The sequence below is a fragment of the Betta splendens genome, chromosome 2 (assembly GCF_900634795.4).
Source record: "Betta splendens chromosome 2, fBetSpl5.4, whole genome shotgun sequence".
Taxonomy (NCBI): Eukaryota; Metazoa; Chordata; class Actinopteri; order Anabantiformes; family Osphronemidae; genus Betta; species Betta splendens.
In genome coordinates, this window is record NC_040882.2 from 19,823,849 (window position 1) to 19,843,076 (window position 19,228).

The window sequence follows — 19,228 nt, forward strand, 5'->3', positions numbered from 1 at the left end:
CACGCATCAACCGAACATTTATTCAGCTTTTTAACAAAATAACGACCTCCAATGAATGTGAACGGGAATATGAAAATTAAGATTACTGACACAAACTACAGTTAATCCAACATATGAAGAGTCCATTACATTTGGGCAAAACTTCTTGTCCTGTTTACAGTTCCATCGTTGCCTTCGTCCCCCCATCCTAATGTGATCCACTCGTATCCCACGGTCTCACAGAATGGGCCTGGGTTGCTGGGTTAGCAGGACGCCGAATCGTTTCTTCAGGGTCACTCGGTGTCTGGAGAACTTGTCGTCTGGGGAGAAGCGAGCCGGGTGGGCTGAAGCGGTGGGCTGCCCATCTGGTGCCGCCTTCTGTTGGTGACAAAACAATAGTTTCAAAAGCGTTACAGACTTGCTTTTCCATAATAGCACTTCATTTAGCTTTAAAAATGTAGAATTCATTTGATAAATAAACAAACGTAGATATCACAGTAACACGCGAACGATGTAAACAAAACGTTAGCTCGTTACCTTCAGAGTATAGACTCTGTCCCCGTTCTCGTTTAGGTAGTACTGCAGAAACATCACGGTGACGTGTACTGTAGTTAGAAATATAAAGAAAATGCGTCGATCGTTGATCGATTGCTATAAAACAAAAAATCTTTGGTTTGTTCTCAACTCCACGTGTGACAAAGTTTTATCGCCTCCTGTGAGCGGCCAGCGCGGATATCCGGTTTAGAGTTTAAAGCGCGTGGTATGCCGGGAAGTTGAGTTCCACGGCACTGGGAACTTTTTCGTAGAAATTAGACCGTTATACTTGACCTTAAAATAGCATTTATTATGTATTTATTATGTGTACTTAATTTAGTGTAAATTTATTAAGTAACATTAACTATAAGACAACATTTATATCTTAATAGACAAATATATTAAAATATATTACATTTATTACAAAATACAGCATCTTGAAAACTTTTTTTGATACATGAATTATAACAAATGTGCAATTGCAAATATGTACTGTCAATAAATATGTGAGCAATAATAGGCAAAAGGAAATAAATATGAAAGTATATCAAAAGGCATTTTATGTTACTTTATTGAATTATATTTACTGAATTATTGAATGTTTATGCATTGTAATCTTCATAAACAAAATTATGAAAAAGAGTTTATTCCTAAACAACACAATAGATGCAAACAAATTAAATTGGTTGAACATTCATATGAACAACATGAGTGTTCACACAACAACACATGTGGAGGAAAGGGCTCAGTCAACAGTTTCAAGTTCTGCAATTGCACAGTTTGACCCCAACAGACAAAGTGCAGTTCAGAATTTTAGGAGCTGCATCTGCCTTCTGTAGCTTTCACTGCTTCTAGAAAACCTAGCACTTACTTAGCCATTACCATGGCTTCTTCATAGATCTACATCTCTTTCCAAACATTTAGTCTTATAATCAATGGACTCAAAGTAACTCTTAACAGCACCTTTACATACCAGAGGAATCCTCAGCAACTCTCACACCTACAGTCAACTCTGGATATGCTCCAGTTTTTGAATCCCTCATGAACCCATTTCAGGGTCACATGCGAAGCCTCTTGCTACTGACCGGTAGCTTTCTGCACCTAGTTCCAGAGCACAGTGGTTGACTGATGGGAATCAACATTCATCTTGCCTCAACAGTATGCTCCTTTCAAACAGGTCACTGCACATTTCCGTGCCAACTAATGCGTTCCCTGTGGTGCATTCTTACCCAGATGCCTACAAATGCCACCATAATAGAAGCCTTAAGAGGGACCACACAAACGGGATTCAGGGAATCTAGAAATTCAGGCAGTGCTAATGTGCATGTCAAGAGCAGATCAGATCTTTAAAAATAAATAAATAAATACACAGAAGTCAATTTTATTTATTGTTAAATACAAAAAGAATTTACATAAAACATCAGTAATTGATTCCTTTTTACACATAATTCCATATAAAAACCATTTATACATAAATTCTATAAATAAATATTTTTGAGCTAATCAAAATCTTTTGCCCATACCTGAATGACTGCATTAAAAAAAAAAAGTAAAAAAGCACAGTTAAGACTACAACGGGTGAGACACTATTGGCCTTACATTTCATAATCCAGTTGCCGAACAGTGTCAAAAAGTCCAACAGCAACTGAATTTTTAAAACGTCTCATTCTGATTTCTTGTAGTGGAGGGATCCGTTGCCGTTGTGCACAGCATTTGCGTTGTTGTTAATAGTCTTTCCATCGAGCAACGCCTCTGGCCGCAGATACTCATTGACTACTCTCTGGTAGGTCTGGTGGGTCGTCAGCACTCGCAGTAGGTTCTCTGGAATCAAACATGACGAGAATCAGAGTGGACGATTATCACTGCGAGTCACCTGAAGCAGTCAGCTGCCAGTATTACCTACACCATGTTATTTTACTATGCTGCTGAATTACTCACCTTCAGTAACTTGGCCTTCACTGGCGGCCTCAGTGTAAAGCTGAGAGATGTTGTGCTGAGGGAAACCCAACAGCGCCCCCATGAGGCCTGACAGTGTTTGTGCATTCAGACTGCCTTTACCTTCACTGTCAAACAGCTGTAAGACACACACACACACACACGTTATAACAGAAAAAAGGAGCCACTCAAACATTTTACATGATTTACAAGTTCAACCCTTTAGTCTGTTCTGACCGAGCTGCCTGAACTGTTCAAAGATAAAATGTCAAACTACACCATAAATTAGAGTGCTTAAAAAATACCATAAATGTTTGTGTACATATAAAAACCTGCAAGGAAACAGCTACTGTAACATCTGACAAACTGGGGAAGGGGAAGGACTTACATTGAAACCAGTATGAAGGAGAGATTTGAAGCTAAAAAATCCCGATATGGCAGCGACACTCAAACAGACCTGCCTCAGGTCCACACTTTCATCCTGATGGGGGGGATGTACGTTATTGACATTGGCACAAAGCCAAAGTACAAATAAAAGTAGAATAGAACATACTGTAAAAGCAGCTATAAATAAAATGTATTGCATCACAATGCATAGACACCAGTGTAACTGTACCTTGGAGAAGAGGCTACAGATCGTGGCAGCAGTCTCTCCATCAGTCACTCCAAGAATAGAGCCGAGCTCCTCTGCACTGACCGTTGACTCCTGGGACCGTGACTGACACCTGTCAATCATTTCTTTTAAAGCTGCTTCCACTTCAGGTTCTTTTAGACTAAAAAGCGAAGGGAAAAAAAAGTGTATAGATTAGCCTTTCATAAAGCAAAGTTCATTTACAGTATAATAAAATGTATATAAAGTTTGTTCTGATTAAACCAGGCGGATGCATGTTCTCTCACCCGTGTTTGTACAGCAGCGAGAGCGTTTCTCTGGGAGGGGACTCCAGCTCCACTGGGAGAGACAGGCCGCCCAGTTTACAGACAGGAAATCTACCCTCCATCACAAAGTCTGTTGCTGGGATGCCAAGGGCCCTGAATCCAGCACCAGGGTAAAACAGAAAGTCAATAAGAACACTTCAAGAAAATCCGACCTCTGCTTTATTAAAAGAACCCTAAAAAGTAGATAAATAAAATCAATAAAATCCGCCTTAGCCTCACATAACTTACGCGGCCATAAGTTTCTGAACGTTGTCGGCATACAGGCTGGGATCCTCCTTCTCCTCTGGGGAAGGGTTGTACACCGGCAGGAACTGTCACATCAGAAACAGTCTCAGTAAAAGGCAGCACAGGGTTGAACAGGTCACAGGCCAACGGCGAGTCTTACCTCCACAGTCATGTTGGTGTAGAGCTGTGATGTCGTGTTCCACAGCGCCTCAGTCCTGAAGGACAAGAGTCAGCATGACTCTACACAATTTATGATCATAACCTTAAAAGCTGATATTTTAATTAAATGCTTCTACAATAAGTCTGCTTCAGTAAGCACAATCTAAAACAGAGCTATGGAGGTTCAAAGTGCTGGAAGAGCAAGAACCTGGACAATGAATGAGAGGTCAGAGCTTTCAGAAGAACGATGAACCACACCATCAGACATTTGGAAAGAATGAAAGACTGTAGTCACCATGTTGTTCCTCTATATGTCCAGCGAACAGTATCCTGTGGAAAGTACAAATGGCCCTGCGTCAATAAGACACAATAAAACAAGTGGAAAAAAAAAGTTCACTACAGACAGAGAGAGACTTTATAACCCGGGTAATTCTAGTTTTACACACCCTGATAGGAAGCAGTATGCAAACACTGGCCTGGACAAATATCATAGTACTGTATGGCCAGAAACAATTTCACCCTGGTAGCATGCAGGAACAGCAGACACTTCACGTTCACTCTTCAGATAGATTTAAAAAGGTCTTTTCCTTTGGCTGATTTGATCATCTGTGCATGGTTTTATTATTAGGCAGCGCTACACAATAGTTAATCATTTTTTTCTTTACATTAGCGAATCTGGCTGAGAACAAGGTGGGGCTGACAGTCTGTGCCAGCGCCTCAGATCAGTGGCTCCACATCTCTAGGCCTGATTGAAATACTGCAAGTGAGAAGTGAAGGAGCTTAAATTACACAAGACCAAAGCATTTTTCTGGATTTAAAATGCACATTATACCAACAGATTTAGGGCGAGAATTTTATTTAAAAAGATAAAATCCAATTCATTTCTAGTTACTCTGCATGAAAACATCTTGGGCCGATCGACATTTACAGGACAAATATCTATTTCAGAACTCCCAGGCGGCGTCACTCACCAGCTTGTTGGGGTAATGCAACAGAACTGGCTGCACTGGGACTCCAGCCAGGAAGGCACCTGATGACAGATTTAAAACAGTGAAACAGGGCAGACGCATTGGAATGAAGGGTTGAAACTTTAATCTATTACTGTACATCGGCCAGCAGCTCCACCCGTTCCCTCTCATGCCATTCATTCCAGTTTTGATCAGGAAAAACCAGATGGGACTAGTTTGTGTGTGGAGCTAATGAACTGGAACTGCTGCAGACACTCACCAGGCTTAAACTTGATGAGCACCTTGCCATTAGTTGTTGTTCCCTCAGGAAACATCAGCATCTAGTAACAAGAGGAGTTACATGTAAGACTCAACATCCTCCCTGGCTTCACAATGAGAGGCCGACTGGCAAACTAGACCCACTCTGGTCCTTCAGGCCAGTCTGGCGTGCAGTGAAAACCCAGATCATTTATTTAATTTAGCAGGAGCTTTGGACAGTTGTTGCTTTTGCTACAGACAGTCATAAACAAGCTGACATTCTCCAATCTGCTATGAACAAATGCCAACAGAATTCGAGGATGGCAGACGCTCACCTGAGGCCAGTAGCCGTTGGACGTCAGCCTCTCGTTGAGCTGAGACACCGCTTTTTTCCTGGACTCCGGGTCCTTCCTGCTCACCAGCACAGACTGGTTGAAATCAAGCAGTGCTGCAACACAATAAAAAAAATAATTTAAAAAAATAAAAACACAAAGGGAGGAGGCTAAAAACCAGGCCAACACAGAAGGTATCAGATGGTGCAAATCAGCAGCCAAAACTGTATCCTATTTATGTTCACGCTTCCTTTACATACATTTATTTTCCTCACAAGCCTTCCATCCCAAATAATCTCTGTCTACTAAGCTGAAAGGAATGGGGCAGAGTCTTCATTAAGCAGACAATAATAAGAGTCAATTCCTTTCAGCAGAGATGACAAACATTTGGCCCAACACTGTCCTGCAGGACAATATAAGCTGCCTAGTTACCAGCAACAGTCACAAACAGGACGACATCCTGGCTGACTGGAGCTGGTGAATCTACGTTGGTTGGCACCATGAACGAGGCGATTTCAGCACGAGTTTCAATAGCCTCGTGGTAAAGGATTTTCTATAGCGCATTTATACAGCCTATCAGGGTGTCCAAAGCGCTTTACAGTAAATCATCTAATACACTCAGGGAACGCATGAGAAGCCAAGTGCACAGTACACTTGAGCATGTACAGGATGCAAACCTTGATGTTTATTATCTAATCATACTAGTCTCCACATATTTAATGCAAATTATGCATTTAATGCAAAACGCATATATCCCTGTATCAGCAATGTGAGGGTTTCCACATTCAACACAAGTGGAGAGACCGGTGTGACGCCCGGCTCCCTCCTCGGACCCCACGCGCTTCCTCACCTCCTATGACCGGCAGGCTGGCGTTCTCCGAGCGCGACACCACCGTTGGCAGCTGCGTTGGACACAGTATGAGCATGTCCAGAAAGCTGCTGTGCGGCGCAACCACCAGCACCGGCGCCTCCTTCAGGCCGGCCCTGCGACCTTTGACCCTCACCCACAGGAAGCCCAGCGAGAAGAAGACGGCGCGGCTCAGCTGGCAGATGATTGGGTGGAAGAACCAGCGCCGCCAGCCCTTGATGGGCCGAGCGCGCTCCTCCGCAGACAGCCCGGCCGTCCGCAGCGGGGCGATGAGCCACATGAGGAGGAAGAACACGGCGGCGAGGAGGACGCGCAGCGGGACCAGCACGACGCCCAACACGAGGCTCTAGGAAGCAAGAGATCAGGCGTAAACCACGTAGGTCTGGACGCGGCTGCAGCTAAAAACTCTCAGCATCTTGAAGATGCTGAAGTAATACCTAAACAATGGGCAAAACTGCTGTGTGTGGCCAATTTCTTCAACTTTAAGCATTTTTATCCGCTATCTTCAAGGCATTTAAAATTTTGAGCTATGGCGCCATTACAAAAAATGTTTACATACACACTCACACACACACACACACACACACACACACACACACACACACACACACACACTGTGTGTGTGTGTGTGTAAGTTTCCCTGAAGGATGTTTCACTACACTGTACCAGAAAACTTTAACGTCAGCTCATGGTTATGCCTTGAATCATCGGTTCCTGCCCTTCTAATGTCAGAATTACGCAACTCTGTGGCATGTTGTAATAGTCACGGCCATACACGACAGGACATTTATGACGCACCTGTTTTGCCTAAGCAACACAGACAGAAGGAACTAAAGGAGAGTCTTTCTTGGCTCGTTTACATCAAGCTGTTTACCAATTATTTAAAGCTCCCTTATAAAGATTTCTATAGTTTCACCGTTTCCTAGATTCAAGCACCTTATGATAGGTTCTTGACATGTTGATCTAATGTTCAGAAGGTCTCACTGATTATAATAAACGTTCCAACTGTTAACAGGCACAAAACCCACTTATATTAGTCAAGCAAATCCTTAATTAGTTGAGCGGAGCTCGTCAATTAGTAAGCTCACCTGCTGCCTGATTGGTTTCAGGTGGAGCAGTGTGTGCAGGTAGAAGAAGCTTGGTCTGTTAACGAAGACCATTTGCATTTAGACCAGAGTTTAGATAGAAGAGCAAAATAAGCCACTTTACCCTGATCCTCTGCGCCCGGGTCAGCTTCAGCTCATGAATGAACGGATGTGTTGCCGGGTGACAGTCGTCTTTCTCCATGACGACACTGTAAACCTGACAGTCAGGAGTAACTACAAAAAAAGGTTTAAAAGTATTTAAAACTCAGGAGTCTGGCTGGTCTTTGTCCAGTGCCTTGCTATCAAATTAAAAACACAACGTCGAGTAACCTAAACAGAAACGCGTCTTATATGGTTACGATGTGTGAGGCGTTCCAGACCAAAAAAAAAAAACAAAACAAAAACACAACAGACAGCGTCTCCCTCCACATGGTGAGCCGTGCAGGTCACTGCCTTCTTGTAGACGCTCCTCAACGGCCCCGCCCCTTCTGAGGATAGCCACGCCCACAGAAGGTGAGTCTAGTCAAACCGGTACCTGGAACCCACCTACCGCAACCCGCACCTCGTATCTGTGAGCTTAGGCCCCAAAAACCCAACAACAAAAATACATCCAAACGGGTGTGCCAAGGCTTTTAACAATTAAAAACATAAAAAAATGCAATTCAAGAAGCATATTTCTAATTTTTCCATTGTCAATGACACATTAAGATAAACAGGTTCTTGTTTTATCCAATGTGCTGCTGTATATCAGTGAAAAGTAACAGAATTTAAAGCACTATTCCCCAAATTGCAGTACTTTAGTTCTTGGGTGTAATCATTTGTCAGACACAAGTCATTATCCCAGTCTGGCCAAAGCTGTTCTGCTACTTCCCTCTCAGGTTTAACCTCTGCCCTGGCTCACTGCTATTGTTATATTTATGCAAGGTGGTGCTGCTGATACCAGCACCGGTATCCATACACCCCCCAAGTGCATGAGTTTCAGAATAAAGTAAGAAAACATTGGTTGGATGCAGGCAAGGCTCCCACCATCAACATATAAGAAAACTTATTGACCAGTGGGACCAAATAATACAGACATGAAATATCACATTGTTTATATTTATGACATTGGTGAAAAAAACTGCTTTAAGCTGATCAGCGTATTTATGTACAAATCAAAATTTCCAAAGCAGGATAAAGAAATTTATTTTTCATTAGTTTCATTTATCGACACATTTGAAACATCTGACTTCAGAATTTATTCCATAGAACATTTTCATAAAGAAAAACGGTATAAATTAAACAAGCCTATACATTACACAGGTTAGTAAATGTTGCTGGTTCACATGCTGAAAATCCTGCCAAACTAAGGGAAGCATTTCACTACAAACCAAAAGATAGCGAAGAATAAAAATTAGTTAATTGTTACTCTTTGATGTGTGGTCTGACTCTAAATGACCAGAACAATTTAGGAAGGTGAAAACAATGTGATTTTATAGACCTTAAACATACAAAATGTTATTCATGATGTCTGCCCCCAACAAAACTATATTTCATTACTGTAGAATAGCTTTATAAATAATCTCCTATTATGAGCCTACATTTCATCTGAGAAGAAAACTACAGTATTTCGACCGCAGTCAACAAGACAACCCTGCTGGCTTTAATATCTTTACTGTAAAATAGAATCAATGAGGAGTAGCAGAAGCCCATCCTGCTGCTGATTTATCACTGTGTGTTGTGTTATTAGGAAGGTTGAATCTAAATTCTGGACAGCTGCCTGCGTGGCACCACTGGAGAATGAAGAAAAATATAACATCTGGGAATATCTGGATTTTTTATGTTTGCGCGCAACCATCTTCACAACACCATTCCTCCACCCATGATCTCCAGCCTCTGTTGAAAAGACACGAGACATGACATTAGATCTACAGAAACATGTGTCTTAAGCGCCACAGTAAATAAAAGAAATTTAAATTTAATTACTGTGTGTATTTTTAGGTCATTATCCAGTAACTACTGATTGTAACTCTGGCACAGTGCTTCTCCATTTGAGTGATGATTGCTTCTTTTAAAGTACTTATAAAGTAATCTGACAAATTTGTATTTTTCATAGTTTTAACAAACCAATTAGCAGAGTTAAGGGTTGAATAAAAAAAAAACACTTCACCCCTGCTATCAAAATTCTGGTATTTACCTGAGGTGGTTCTATGAAGGCCAACCAATCTGACGAGTGTGTTGGGAGCAGTCCCATTGACTGACACTTGTAGATGGCCAACGCTGAGCCCAGGAGGTTACCGATCAGGTAGACCAGGCCCTGAAGCCACTGCTGACTGGAGCTCTCTAACAGCTTGAAGGCTGAGGCACAAAAAGACATATGCATATATGAAGACAGCCAGTTGTGAGGTGTTTATCTATTATCTAGTGCTGGGGGTGTAAAAGTAATCTGAATGTTGGACACTTACTGGCAGACATGGACATGAGCGCTTGTATTGGCCTCCAGGCCATCATGCAGACCATCATGATGGGGAATATGGAGATGGTGTTGCCTGACATGTACATGATGAACAGGTTCATGGGGATCTGCTTTAGTGGCCCGAGGGCAACGTCCCAGCAGCGCTGAAAATCGATGATGAGCAGTAAATCAAAGTGATTATCATAAATCACACATTTATGTTCTAAAGTGTCCAGCTACACTGGCTCAACACAGGAATTATGCCAGTACATGTACATGTGACTGTTAAAAAGTTCCAGGGGCTGTCCTCACCTTCTCCACCAGGTTCTTGTCTGTCTCCTGGATGCTGGTGTCAGGAATGGGTTTCTCAGAGTAGCCGATGGGGTAAACAACATCTCCCTGACCGCCCTGCCTGTCGCGACTCCTGCAGCACACACACACAGACTGACTTTATCTCTTACTTCCTGTTATCTCAAACTGTATTTTACATGTACCCGTATAGATAAATGTATCAAAGGTTTTAATGATATCCTGATGACACAAGAAACAGAAAAGGATGAAATGTGAGAGCAAAGGGTCTGTCACACAAAAGCTCTCCTGACCCAGTGTCAAATGAAAATGTTGAGATTGCTACAGCCTTTAGGCCACAGAGGTTTGTACAGATGCTCCAAACTCTAGACAATCGATTAGGGTTCGTTAGCATTCGGCTCCACTCCGTTTGTGTTTACCTGGTGCTGCTCATGCTCAACTCTAGAGCCCACTTCATCCTCCGGGCCCCGCTGCCTCCTCTGGTCGACAGAGCTCCCCCTCCTCCTTGTCCCCCTGGAGATGCCATGGCAACTGACTGCACTGCTGGGTCTCAGAGACTTGACCTGCAGAGATGAAAACACACAATAGCAGCGATCAGACGTTCGTCTCTCTATTGTTTATTACTCTTCTATGTGCACTTTGTGGAAATAAACATGCAACATGCAAGCTGTCGGTTAATTTTCACAACTTTACGCTTGACCTTTTACTTAGTTTAGTATAATTTTGGCCTTCGTAACATTATATAGTATATAGTGTGTATGTATGTGTGTGTGTGTGTGTATATATATATATATGTATGTGTATATATAGCTGCAATAGCATACATATAGCTGTTTTTGAGATTAAGACTTCTATATTGTTGCCAAGGTGAAAGGATCGCACATTGTTATAAGGTATAAACGCCAATAACGGCTTGGCACGGTTTCAACCGGTGTCAGCACTATTCACAGAAACCCAGGGAACCAAAACGGCTCCACACGGAGCAGCAGGGTGTTAGCTACCATCACTTGACGCCGCTATTTTTAACGGTCTAAACACAGCAGATACATAGAAATGAACACTCACAAGCACATTTAACATCACGCTCACCTTATAGAAACATCCAAAGCACCACTGTCGCCCTACGATAAAGCTATCTTTATGGAAAACAGATAATTTCCTCGCTGTGACAAGAAACAAGTGAACACGTCGTCACGGCCCGCAGTGATGACGCAATACGTTGGCGACATGTGTCACGCGCGCCCCCTAGCGCAACCATCGGAGAATTACCTCAATATCCATACTTAACAATCAAAAGGGAGTTTATACGTTGTCTAAAAATAATCTAACCTATATATTAGTCAGAAATGATGTACAACAATCTGCAGCCGTGAAACAAGTGAAGAAAACAGACGAATGAACTAGAAGAATATCAATACTTTTATTGTGTAGGACACTTTCTATATTTCAACATCTGGGCACAGTCTTCACAGCGAGTCCGAGGTGACGCTCTCACACGTATACACTCACACACACATACTGACATGTTAATGAAGCAGTGCAAACTGAACTAAACGTTTTATGGATGTTGCAGACACAGCGGTTCTGTCCAGAGTCTGAACATTATAAGGCCAGAGATATAAAGCTCAGTATGACCCACTATCAGGAAGTGGTACAAAGCTAATTAATAATAACAACAACAGGCTGCTTGGTCATTAGGCACTTTGGATAGTGTGTGTTACTGTCGTAATTATTTCTGAATGTCACGCTTTGATTACACATACCGAGGGATTTGTTCAGTCCTAGTAAGGCAACTAGTGAAATAGTATTTTATTAGATTCAGGTCTAGTAGTAAAATACGAGCACAAAGTTGCAGCAGCTGCAACAAACATGTAATACTACCTAACTGATGGTATTGGTAGAATGTAGATCTATCTGCTTTAGGGATAGACGTATACTGAATACCTGAAAAAAATATGCAAAAAAAATGTAGCAATATCAGCACAAAGAAGGAGCTTAGTGGTTTTAACCAAATCCTTAGAATTCTGAAGAATCCTGTCAAACACTTCCACCTCGTTATTACTCAGTATTAACAAGGTAATTACTGGCTGCCAAAAATATACTAAGAGGTTTAGGAGGAAACAGAAGGTTTTACAATCATGTTATTTTTGTTGCTACTGTAAACAAAAACAATTATTAGACTCAATATTATACAATTCACATATACAATACATGAATGGCATTGATTCTAATGTAAATACTTTGAGTATCTTATGACTTATGCTTATTTAATCATCAGACTCTATCTGGACATAAACACTGTTGTCTGCTGCACAAATATTAGATGCATTTACAAACTGTAAAATTATTTGTCAGTGTGAAACAGATTTTTGATATAAAATAATGGCAGTAACTTAAAGAGGACATTGTTTGTTTTCATAGAGGAGTTTGGGGAATAATGCAAATGCTTATATACATAATAATAATAATGAGGTGAAAATTCACTGCCAGTGTCTGGGCTTTCATATGCTACTGGAATAATTGGACAAATTGGTCAAGTTGAAAACACGGCCATTATTATTCCACTATACATATGCATTAATCTGAAAGTGCACAAGTTTAATCCGACACTGGTGTAGTAACAACCTGAGGACAAAGACAGTCTGTGAGAGTCTCTTCATCACTTGTACAAGCTGAGCTCTGGGCTGTGGTACAGACACATGTAGGAGTCACACAGCAGGCGGCGGGGGTGCTCCCGTAAAGAGCAAGGGTCTACCCTGCTCAGCTCCTCATCCGACAGGCTCAGGTACCGGCCCACCTCAGGACATGCCTTCACCTGGGGGATGTTGAAGCCGTTCTCACCACCTAGATGACAGCACACGGAGAGACTGGCTGTTTTCTGTTCTTGTTTGCGACTGTTGATTAGTGTTTCCTAGAATACTGAGGAAAGTAAGTTTGTCTCACCCTCCCGGTCTGCCATGCTGTCAAAGAACAGCCAATCAGTAGAGAGTGGCCCATGCTTGACAAAGCTCACGTAGTGGCTGGTCTCAATGCAAGTCACAGCGAACAGAGACATTCTCTGGCGTGTGCAGTGCAGCGGAATGGTCCACGGTCCTCCAGGAACACCAATGTTTACAGGGCTGTGGGACGTCCGCTTCTTGTGACTGTGAACCTGTTTAGAATGGCAGACGAAAGGGTCAATATGTGGAGCAGGCAAAGTTACACATCATCCTCATTGTCATTTAAACCTGCAGTCATTGTTTTTACTCATCACTAGGGGCAGCACCACAGCACTGGCCTGTATAAACAGGCTTTAGATTTTTCAAGTGTACAATTAGCCTTGGGTCAAAAGGCAAAGCGTTTACCTGTGTGTTACAGGTGTTGCAGTACTGTTTGAGACGACCAGGGGTGATGTCTAGATCTTCAAAACATTGCAGACATTCCCACTCAGCCACAGCTTGGCAGATGCTGCACTGTCTTAAAGCTAAGAAGGCAAACAAACAAAAAAACACGCTGTTTACACCTAATCCAATTCCAGATTCTTTCTGCAAAACTGTTGATGTGCTTTAATAAACACAGTACACCTGTTTTTAACTGAAAATATATATTAACACTTCTAAAGAGATCGATGGTGCTTCTAAATTGTTCTTACTGTCATCCACCAGGTCTGTGATGTCCAGGCTGAGGGTTGGCAGGATGGCATCAAACATTTTAAAGTCCTTCCCAAACCTGGGCATGAGTAGCAAGAGGCAGGAGGGAGCCTGTTGGAGTGGTCATTTCACATCATCACCAACTGTCAGTTTCCAGTTGCTCAAGTAGCTCAAATAGCAAGAATAGAGTTAAACTAAACACCAGCTGAAGGCTTGTTCCAAAACAAACTACTTTCGTTACCTCCACAAACTTAAGGCCAGCGTGGAGGAATGAAGACTCCAGCAGGGCCTGGACGCTGGCAACACGCATCCGATTGGGCGCTGGTGAAAAAAGGGGAACGGGGGAGTCAACAGGCGAGTGGGGTAAGGGTGAGGTCTCAGAGGGGGGAAGTGTGGGTGGGAAGAGCTGGTAGAGGTGGCACTGCTGGGGCTTCTGGCTCATCGATCTGAAAGTGAGAGGAACAACAACATAAGTCTTCCACTATAACACATATTTTTATTATTTCAGTTTATACTAACATAGTTACAAATCAAATAGAAACAGCAATAATAGCAGTTTACAGTATCAGACTAACAAACTAAAACTAACAAACTGCAAATGTCATCTTGATTTTGACACCCATTACCTAATCACATCAGAATGCAAGTAATTCAGAAATGCTGACAAAAGGTTGACTACTATTAACTGTAACAACCAGTCACACAAAGCTGCGCTGTGCTGAAGCAGCATGTGGGCTCCTACCTGTACCAGTCACACTCACTGGTTCAGGTACAGATTAGAGCCTGGTATCAGCCTGACCATCAGCAGCATGGTCAGGCTTATGTAATAATGTAGAGATGTACTACTGTAAAAATGAAAAGGCGGCGGTGAGATGACCTGATCTTTAGGAGTGGCTCGACTTGGAGGAGCTGGAAAAGCTTGTTGAGGAACTCTTCAGGATCTGACAGACAGAACAGCATACCAACATTCCTCAGTCAGTCACAGCCAAACAATGGTGGCGAGCGGAAGACTCTCACACACACTTACCCTTCTCCTGGTTGGTGAAGCCGGTGTTACTATTCGCAGCCTCCAGTAGTCGCCTCAGGGCCATGGTCTTACTGGCACACACGTAGCCAAACCTTACGAACACATAAAACAAATCCCAGCCTGTGAGTTTTCTAGGTTTAGTCAGTGAGTGATGTGCAGACACACCAACGCACACATTTACAGACCTTCGCAGTGGGTTGACAATCTCACAGCGCAGCAAATCCTGAGCCTGAGTGGACTTCTGGTCAATCTTAGGGTCCGAGGGCCAAAACATAACCCAGTCGGCCGTACTGCAGCAGGAGAACAGGCTGCAGAGGAAGAGAGAGATCAGTTACAGACATAAGCAGAGGCCAGTAGTCAAAACTATGCAGTAAACATAGTATCATCTATACACTTAAGGATGTCTCTGAGGGGAGATGTCACACACAGCCCCAGACTTCACCTGAACAGCGTAGCGTCCAAATAGCAGGAGTTGAGGTGACCCTGGATGCCTCGCTTCCAGCCGTGGTAGAGCTCTCTGGCCTCATCCCCTTCAACAGGAGGCGTATGTTCCTCCACACGTTCACTGCCCCACTCTGCAAAGGCTGGGACACACATTCCAAAGGTAAGGATACAGACTTTACACAGTAGTTGTTATAAGATGCAGAAAATCGTTGATTTATGCTTTCAGACACATGCAAATGAGAAAAGAGGCTTTAAGACACCTTTAAGACGACTGTACCTATAGAGTTGCATCGCTCCACTTGGTTGATGGGAGTTTCAGGTGCGGGGAACCTGGAGTCCCTCCTGCAGTTACGCAGCTTGACAAACAGCCCCTTATTCGCTGGACAGCGAAAGTGGCGCTCGCCGAGGTAACTGCCGTCCGTTCCTGCAGACAGCTCCTGGTCCTGGCCAACAGAGGAAATACTATTCATACATCGGGCAAGAGTTATGATAAAAAGCATTTACGTAAGAACACTAACTCTAATTATAGGCCTGTTTTTAATGATATGCACATGATATGATGTAACCAAACTTTTAAAACGAGCTCCTCACCAGTTCGATTCCTGCCACCGGCTCCGTTATCCCACTGATCCTTCCGATCCAGCGGATCACCCCAAGGAGAGGCGGATCGTTCACTTCGACCATGGAGCCGACCTCCAGCCGACCCTCCTCGTCGTTCTCCCTGGCAGCATCCACGCTATCTGGCGACATCAGCGGCGAGGGCGGGCTGTGCACGCCATTGCTGTGCTGCAGCTGCTCTGCGACAGCGGATGAAGGTGGGCTTCTGGGCTTGGGTGGTGGCAGGGGGGGAGGAGGCAGGGCCGTTTGGGTCGGCTTTGGTGGCGGCGCCGGTGCCAATTTAAGCGCTTGTTTGGTGGGGGGCATCAGGGCGACCTTGGGAGAAGTTGGAGACGTAGGACCTGGTTTGTTTACAGTAGGCAGGGCGGCCTTCAGGATGGGCTTCGGGTGAGAATGGAATTTTGACTCTGAAGACACAGAAACAAAACATTTTTCTCTCCCATGTTTGCACAGAAAACAGTTGCCTTCATTTCAGGCTGCAAAGCAAGAAAAAGGGACGCTTCTCTCCTATTTGCTCTCTGCAGCTGCAGCTACTCTGAGCAACTCTACCTGAGGAAACCTTGTTGACTGGCAGCAGCTGTCCGTAGGCAGGGGAAGGAATGTGGCAGAGCTTCTCTCCCTTGTAGTGCCCGTTCCAGTTACCATGCGGAGAATCCTGTCACATACAAGGCAGCACGATGTCAAACAGAAAGAAGCATGAAAGGTCGGCTTCAGTGATTTCCCATCTACATATGTTAAAATAATGCATCTCTCTGGTTCTCAATGGAAAACCCACAGGGGGTAGGTTAAAGACAGGTGGAGCCATGGGCCCTCACACAAGGCAGAAGTAATTTTCACCTTTTGTTCCCTCATACTGCAATAATAAGCCTTGTTTATACTACTGACCCGCTACGCAGTATTTGTAGGCATCCATTGAAGCAAAAATCACAGTTCCACATCCTGTGTTGTACTAACCAGAAGAACTCCGACATACATTCCAGACGAGACGCGTCCAGGCAGGGGACCACAGAAATGCACCTCCCCTCCACGGACAGAGTCCCCGTCAGGAAAACAAACTCGCTGTCCAACAGGGAAAAGAGCAGGTGACGTGGGAGTTTGAGCACTGAATGGCGCCGACTCCGCTGTTCGCGGGATGATACTAGGAGTCAGCTGAGGAGGGCTGCTGGGCCGGTGCTGGTGAGTACTGTGGCGACTGTGCTGCTGCAGCTGATGAATGGGGTGGTCGTTGCTTTGGTGACCATTGCTGCTGCGGTGCTGCTGCTCCCGCTCACGGGATCGCTCGTGTCCGTCTGAGCCGTTGCTGCGAGACCAGTGTCGGATGCGAATTTGATTTACTGGAACGAAAAGGGCACAGGCGTCCGGGCAGGTGAAGAACCGCTGGCCCTTAAAAGAACCATTGCTTATTCCTTTACCCGCAGCTGAACCCTGGGGAACCACATAACACACATTTACTGAAAAATTCACTATGCTACAAGTTATAGCACAGTTAGAATTGATTTAATCTTTAAAGAGAGTTTACCTTGAGCTGTACCCCAAAATAAACAGCGTAGCTCCCTCTGGTGAGTGGCCCAAAGTATTTAAGCTCTGCCTCTGCCAGCTCGTTCTGTTGACCTGTTTGGACCCACAGAGGGGCATTCATCGGCAAAGCAGCCAGCTGCTGCAACTTCCCAGGATAGCCTGAAAAATTCACGAGTAAGCACATCTGTACAAAATACAGTTATGTTAATGACCCTACGAAAACTGAAGTTAGCCAGTAAAATTCGGATCTTTGTACTTTTTGCGATATGTGACTTCCAACATGCGTAACACTACTTCTATAAAGATGAATGCAGTACTTAGGAGTTTCAGACGGGCCTCCGGGTCAGGTACAGCCTCCAACAGGCCACTGAACTCACTCGGGATGTCAACCAGAAACCTCCTCTCTATTTTTAGCATGAAGCCATTGTCTAACACCTGTGAGAAACAAGAAGAAAAGCAAATGTGGAAGAGAATCTATTAGATGAGTATGAAGGAAAGAAAAACAGAGAACAATAGGGATATTACAAAGACCATCTGAAAAAGGTGACTCAGCAGAGGATGTTCTCATAAAAACTGCACAACAGCACCATAATAAAGCACATTTTGGGATGGCTGAAGTCAAGGGATGGACCACCCAAGTCATACAAACACTGCAAGAAAACAATTCCAAAGGTTTCATTTTAACACATCACCTACTTTCTATTGAAGCAGCAGTAACAGTAACTGACACAATAAAAAGTGATTTATTCTTTCACGTCGTAATGGTCATAATAATAACCAAAGTTGCCTTGTTTATATACATACATTATGTTGAAGTCTGCACATGTAATATCTGCTGGTTTGTTCCTTCTAAGAGGCTGTAGTTTAGTTAAAGACAACAGTGGTATAACAGTGAAAACCTCTGTATGAGTAGTTGAACTTAATGAACACCCTCTTGATACGCTTCAGTTGCTTTGTTAAGTTAATTATTGTTTTCAGTAACTACCAACCTAGACGTTTCACAAAGGCCAAAATTACACATTCAAATAAAAGTAAAAGTACATAAGTAAAACAATGCAAAAATCCATGAAAACCACAGAAGAGCAGCAAATAAACATTTGAGAACGCTCGATGATGAAATTTGGCCCTCAGGCTTGAAAAAGCCCTGAAACACACCTCTCATATGGGCTTTGAAATAAACACAGCTGCTTCTTGCAGTGCAGCAGATAAGCGTCTGTCAAACCCACTTTAAACCCTGACTCATCTCTGTGTGACTTTGTAATAACTTCCTTACTATTACAAAGTCGCCCGAATTGTCTGCAAGCACGTCCTATACGGCAGCGACTCAGCCTGATCATTGTGGACACGATGAACGTAAACACTTGCTAATACCTTGACCCACAGGCTGTCGGCTCTGGGCTTGCCCGAGTCCTGCTCCTGGCAGATGTACCCCTGATGCAGGCGGATGGTACCTTCCAGCTGGTCCTGGACCTTCAGGTCGGTCGAGATCAAGAAGGTTTTGGAGGGGCGGCGCTTCCTGGTCTGCTCGTGAGCCCCTGACATGTTACGGTGTTTTATATGTCGCAGTTTCACAAAGGTATAAAACCCCTCATTTCCCTACAAAAAATAAATTTAATTATTTAGAAAAAACCCAAACCAACCGAAATGCTTCATTTTATGTCAATTAGCCACAACGCGAGGTAACGACGGATAAATCCACATTTAAAGCGCCGTCATTCACTTTCAACTAACTTTCGTCGCACGGCATCAATTGGCGTTATTTCCTTTGCGCTTTCTGCGAACAAACCACCTGAATACGTTTGTGAAAACCTTTACGCTCTCGTTGAACACTCACCAAGTTCATCAGCTCCCACCGTCAACATTTCCACTCATTTAAAGGAGCTCCCACTTCAATAACAAACTGAACCGTGAAACAGGAAGCAGGTCGACCGACACCGACGGCAGCCAATAGCAAGTAAGAAAAGTTTAGCCAGGACGCGGCACCAGCCAAT

General features: G+C 43.6%; 4 protein-coding genes across 6 annotated transcripts; all 4 read right to left on the reverse strand.

Annotated features, from left to right (window-relative positions):
* Positions 1-733, reverse strand: nop10 (NOP10 ribonucleoprotein homolog (yeast)). The gene is made up of 2 exons (XM_029138490.3): positions 517-733; positions 1-357 (listed from the first exon to the last, which is right to left on the reverse strand). The coding sequence occupies exons 1-2, from the start codon at positions 568-570 to the stop codon at positions 217-219; spliced, it is 195 nt and encodes a 64-aa protein (XP_028994323.1). The 5' UTR covers positions 571-733; the 3' UTR covers positions 1-216.
* A 1,147-nt stretch (positions 734-1,880) lies between these two features.
* lpcat4 (lysophosphatidylcholine acyltransferase 4) lies at positions 1,881-7,843 on the reverse strand. Of its 2 annotated transcripts, none has more exons than XM_029137805.3 (13): positions 7,383-7,843; positions 6,156-6,519; positions 5,309-5,421; positions 4,996-5,056; positions 4,740-4,798; positions 4,064-4,098; positions 3,770-3,824; positions 3,613-3,695; positions 3,346-3,477; positions 3,065-3,221; positions 2,837-2,929; positions 2,452-2,587; positions 1,881-2,334 (listed from the first exon to the last, which is right to left on the reverse strand). In XM_029137805.3, the coding sequence occupies exons 1-13, from the start codon at positions 7,458-7,460 to the stop codon at positions 2,177-2,179; spliced, it is 1,524 nt and encodes a 507-aa protein (XP_028993638.1). In that variant the 5' UTR covers positions 7,461-7,843; the 3' UTR covers positions 1,881-2,176. The 2 variants fall into 2 exon arrangements, with proteins under 2 accessions (XP_028993638.1, XP_040924909.1); XM_041068975.2 differs by lacking the exon at positions 7,383-7,843 and adding an exon at positions 7,262-7,348.
* A 584-nt stretch (positions 7,844-8,427) lies between these two features.
* On the reverse strand, positions 8,428-11,248 carry emc4 (ER membrane protein complex subunit 4). Its single transcript, XM_029138315.3, has 6 exons — positions 11,091-11,248; positions 10,421-10,564; positions 10,005-10,116; positions 9,703-9,856; positions 9,435-9,595; positions 8,428-9,133 (listed from the first exon to the last, which is right to left on the reverse strand). Exons 2-6 carry the CDS (start codon positions 10,525-10,527, stop codon positions 9,098-9,100), a joined length of 570 nt encoding a protein of 189 aa, XP_028994148.1. The 5' UTR covers positions 10,528-10,564; positions 11,091-11,248; the 3' UTR covers positions 8,428-9,097.
* Positions 11,249-11,402: 154 nt separating this feature from the next.
* si:cabz01101003.1 (ubiquitin carboxyl-terminal hydrolase CYLD) lies at positions 11,403-19,206 on the reverse strand. Of its 2 annotated transcripts, XM_029137575.3 has the most exons (17): positions 19,072-19,206; positions 18,609-18,833; positions 17,555-17,672; positions 17,239-17,396; positions 16,674-17,144; positions 16,269-16,374; positions 15,693-16,126; positions 15,379-15,544; positions 15,100-15,241; positions 14,843-14,965; positions 14,658-14,749; positions 14,508-14,571; positions 13,872-14,076; positions 13,633-13,741; positions 13,346-13,464; positions 12,945-13,152; positions 11,403-12,845 (listed from the first exon to the last, which is right to left on the reverse strand). In XM_029137575.3, exons 1-17 carry the CDS (start codon positions 19,078-19,080, stop codon positions 12,661-12,663), a joined length of 2,934 nt encoding a protein of 977 aa, XP_028993408.1. In that variant the 5' UTR covers positions 19,081-19,206; the 3' UTR covers positions 11,403-12,660. The 2 variants fall into 2 exon arrangements, with proteins under 2 accessions (XP_028993408.1, XP_055370607.1); XM_055514632.1 differs by lacking the exons at positions 18,609-18,833; positions 19,072-19,206 and having other exon boundaries at positions 17,239-17,421; positions 17,555-17,668.
* Between the last annotated feature and the right edge of the window lie 22 nt (positions 19,207-19,228).